Raw genomic sequence first — 3,562 nt, forward strand, 5'->3', positions numbered from 1 at the left:
TCACTTAATTTTCTTAAGCATGATATTAACTGGTCATGTGAAATACGCATAGAATTTAATAACCCTTCTTTTGCAAGTTGAAATATGTAGGCAGGTCTATCCTAAAACATTCTGGAAAAGGATCCTCTCCAAATGAAATAGATACAATGCCTTCAACTTATGATTGAAGAAACTTATCTCACTAATGCCTTCATCTCTCCATGCAAACTCGGACTTTCATAGGTTTGCTTATTAATGCATAATCACTCTGCATTCTAATCTCATCTTAGACAGAACCATGCTTGAGGTATCAAATGATGGACTGTCAACTGTGTGATTGACCTTTTTGCTTCAAAACTATTTCTTATGTCTTTGCAGGAACTAGCATTATTAGGTCTGAGTACAAAAAAATGTGACCTATCCAAAAACTTCAGAACTCCCATTTATCAGTCCCATGTTTGAGACTCTTTTCCACTCAATTTCACAGTTCAGAATTTGAAGTTTCATGAGGAAAAGACAATCCTTGTCCACTTCAAGTTGATATACTATGGACTAACCCATGTTCTGAATAACATATTCACATAAAACCATGAAAAAAGCACAAACACAGCTATACTAGCAAATAGAATAGAGAGATGGCGGCTCAAGCCATTGAGAATCAAAACAACAGCTATCTCATCCATGGGAGTAGTGCTGTGCAGAATGCATTTGGAAAACCATATTTTGAGGTCCAATATTGTAAGATTCATGAGCAACACCTCTGTGCAGATTTTGACCCTCCAATTTTATCCCAAAAGAGTTATAAGGAGAGGTCATGAACACATTCCCATATGTTTGGTTGAAAGCCATGGTTGCTCCACCTCCACCATTTGGCTGATTCCATTGAAAAGGTATTCTGCCCGTGGCTGCGGAATTTGACTGCTGCTGGTTGTGATGGTGGTGAAGCACTGTAGAGTGTTCCGGGGAAGGGGTTCTTTTATTGTCTGGTGAAGGACTTTTCATGTCAATGAGATTAACAGTAGTAATATCATGGATGCTTGCTCTCCGCTTATCTTTCCCTCCAGAAAGCTGCCTGATGAAGTACTTCTGAGCATGGCTAGCCACCTGAGTTGGTGTCCTAGTCACAACAAAATTGCGCGAGATATTTCTCCAATCCCCTTTGCCATACTTTTTCAGTCCCATCAGAAACAATCTGCAGGAGATGATTAAAATTTCATGTCAAAAAAACATGGGAAAGACGAAGATTAAAACGAATAACTACCTGGAAAAGTTCCTCCCCTAATACAGCGAAGGAATTTAATGAACTACAAATGAATGAAAATATCCTAACCACAATCTCAACAGTGTTTTGGCCACTGGGTCACATGTACATGCATAAAATACCATAAACTTCATAAATTATATATCCCCCAAAAGACAATTTCAAGAATTTATGCTTTGTTGTTATGACTTATAATATCATATCATATCCTAAAAAGTAGATTTTTATTGATCTCAAACCAATCCTAGTTCAGGCTCTGAACTATGTACTAAACTTTTGTGCCGTATCAGATATCACATTTAAAAACTCTTAGCATTACGTAAAAAACAAGCAGAAGCAAGAAAACGAAACAAAAAAAAATGCAAAACTTAATAATAAAAGACTTACTTATGCTCCTCCTCTGTCCATGGAACCCCTTTCTTTCTCTCCTGCTCAGTTGGGCGGGCCGAGGAAGATCTCTTTCCGGCGATGCTATAGGGTTGTCTAAACCCATCATAGGCAAGGCCATGGCTATTCCAATCCAATGTGAATGGTGAAGTAGAGGTAGTGTAACCAGGAATTGGTATAAGCCCTGCCTCTATATTATTAACATCAACTTCCAAGTCTCTGTATTGCTTCATCACATCCCCAACAGTCTTTCCGGGGATCATGGCCGCCACTTTGTGCCATCGATCTGGGGACTCCTTGTCGTACACGGCCAGCGCGTTTTCGAACAACTTGTTCTCCGCCGGAGTCCATTTCGAGCTCTTGCTCTCGTGGTCCAGACCCCAATTAGGGGGCAGAATTTCAGTTTCCCACTTCATCACGTCCCAATTTACCATGCACCAACTTATTCCCAAACCCCGCAGAAGTAGGAGCTTTGTGTACTGGTTACTGGTTGGTTGCGACTTTTATATATGTTTTTTTTTTTTTTAATTGCAAATTGCAAATTTGAGGTTTTTGAATATTGGTGAAAACAGAGGAAAAGGCAGAGAGAGACAGAGGAAAATGAGAACGCAGAGTGGTGGACTGGCGGTTGAGGTTTCAGGGAAATAATAATATCAATGTTAAATCATGAAGCATTTTGAAAGGAATCAGAATACCTTTTCCTTTTTTGTGCATAGAAATAGCATAGGCATACCATGACCATGAGCAAGAGGAATCTAAAAAAAAGGCCCACCTTTTCAAAGAACCAAAAACAAAACAAAATGTCACCAAATTAATTCAAAATTGAAAATTAATTTAGCTGCTCCATTATTATACAGCCCTAGAAGTACCACAAACTGACGAGTACTGACAACTGAGATCTGCACCCAATGGCCTTCCAAGGAAAACAAGCAGAAACAGAAAAGAACAGCAAGGACCCAGATGCTATTTCAAGAAAAATGGAGCAGAAAATTGATCAGAATTCAAAAGCTGAGAACTTTCAAGTTAACTAACACTTGTATCTTTAAATAGCTGAACACCCTTAAAATCCCAATTCCAATTGGGTAAGAAAAAGGTAGCTGAGGACTCAGAGAAGGAATCAAACAAGCTAGAAATGAATACCCAATTGGCTGTTGAAGTTGAACTCTCAAGGAAATTAGAGTTCAAAAAAAAAAAAAAAAAAGGGCTGGTCAAGATCTCTTCTTTCTTTCTTTACACTGTGGCCTGAGCTACAAAGAAAAGAGAAGAAAGAAAAGAAGTAAATGAAACTAGAGAAAAAAAAAATTTGAGAAACTGAAAAGCAAGTTTAGTAAAGCTTCAAGGAATGAATCTAAATTTTGCTTAAAATTTTTGGGGAGAGAGAGAGAGAGAGAGAGAGAAAAGCTGGGTTTAAAGGTGGTGGGCTATGATTGGTGGGGATGGTGTTTGTGGATGGTGCAACTTAAGGAAAGCTTTCCCTTATTATAATACACCCTCCCCCTGTTGAAGACTGCTCTCTCTCTCTCTCTATTTGTTTCAAAAATTAATTTAAATTAAATAAATACTTAGTGAAGGCCATTTTTTTTATTATTTCCATTTTTTTTCTCTTTTATTTTATTTTAATTTTGGTGTGTGAATAAAACAAGGACTGGCAGCTCATGATGAATGATGGAAGCTCACCTGCACTGCACTCTAGTCATTATTGCACTCACCGTGTGATGACATGACTTTAGGAAAATACTCTTTGACCATATTTGATCATATAATTATTATGTCTTTTTGTTGTTGCTGTCTGATTTAAGATGTTGCCTAGCCGTCAAAACAAACGGTCCAGATCAATGGTAAATTAGTAAAGAGAGATGTGAAGGGCAATCGGTGCTCAAATGGATAAAGAGAACAAAATGAGTATTGCTCTTACATATATGTAGAAAGTCAAAA

The 3,562-nt window shown here is 37.8% G+C and overlaps 1 protein-coding gene across 1 annotated transcript; it reads right to left on the bottom strand.

Moving 5' to 3' along the window:
• Window positions 1-392: 392 nt before the first annotated feature.
• LOC112003308 (transcription factor DIVARICATA) lies at window positions 393-3,106 on the bottom strand. Its single transcript, XM_024035493.2, has 2 exons — window positions 1,628-3,106; window positions 393-1,171 (listed from the first exon to the last, which is right to left on the bottom strand). Exons 1-2 carry the CDS (start codon window positions 2,059-2,061, stop codon window positions 655-657), a joined length of 951 nt encoding a protein of 316 aa, XP_023891261.1. The 5' UTR covers window positions 2,062-3,106; the 3' UTR covers window positions 393-654.
• Window positions 3,107-3,562: the final 456 nt, after the last annotated feature.

Source organism: Quercus suber, unplaced genomic scaffold (assembly GCF_002906115.3).
Source record: "Quercus suber isolate HL8 unplaced genomic scaffold, Cork oak 2.0 scaffold_200, whole genome shotgun sequence".
In the NCBI taxonomy this organism is placed as follows: domain Eukaryota; kingdom Viridiplantae; phylum Streptophyta; class Magnoliopsida; order Fagales; family Fagaceae; genus Quercus; species Quercus suber.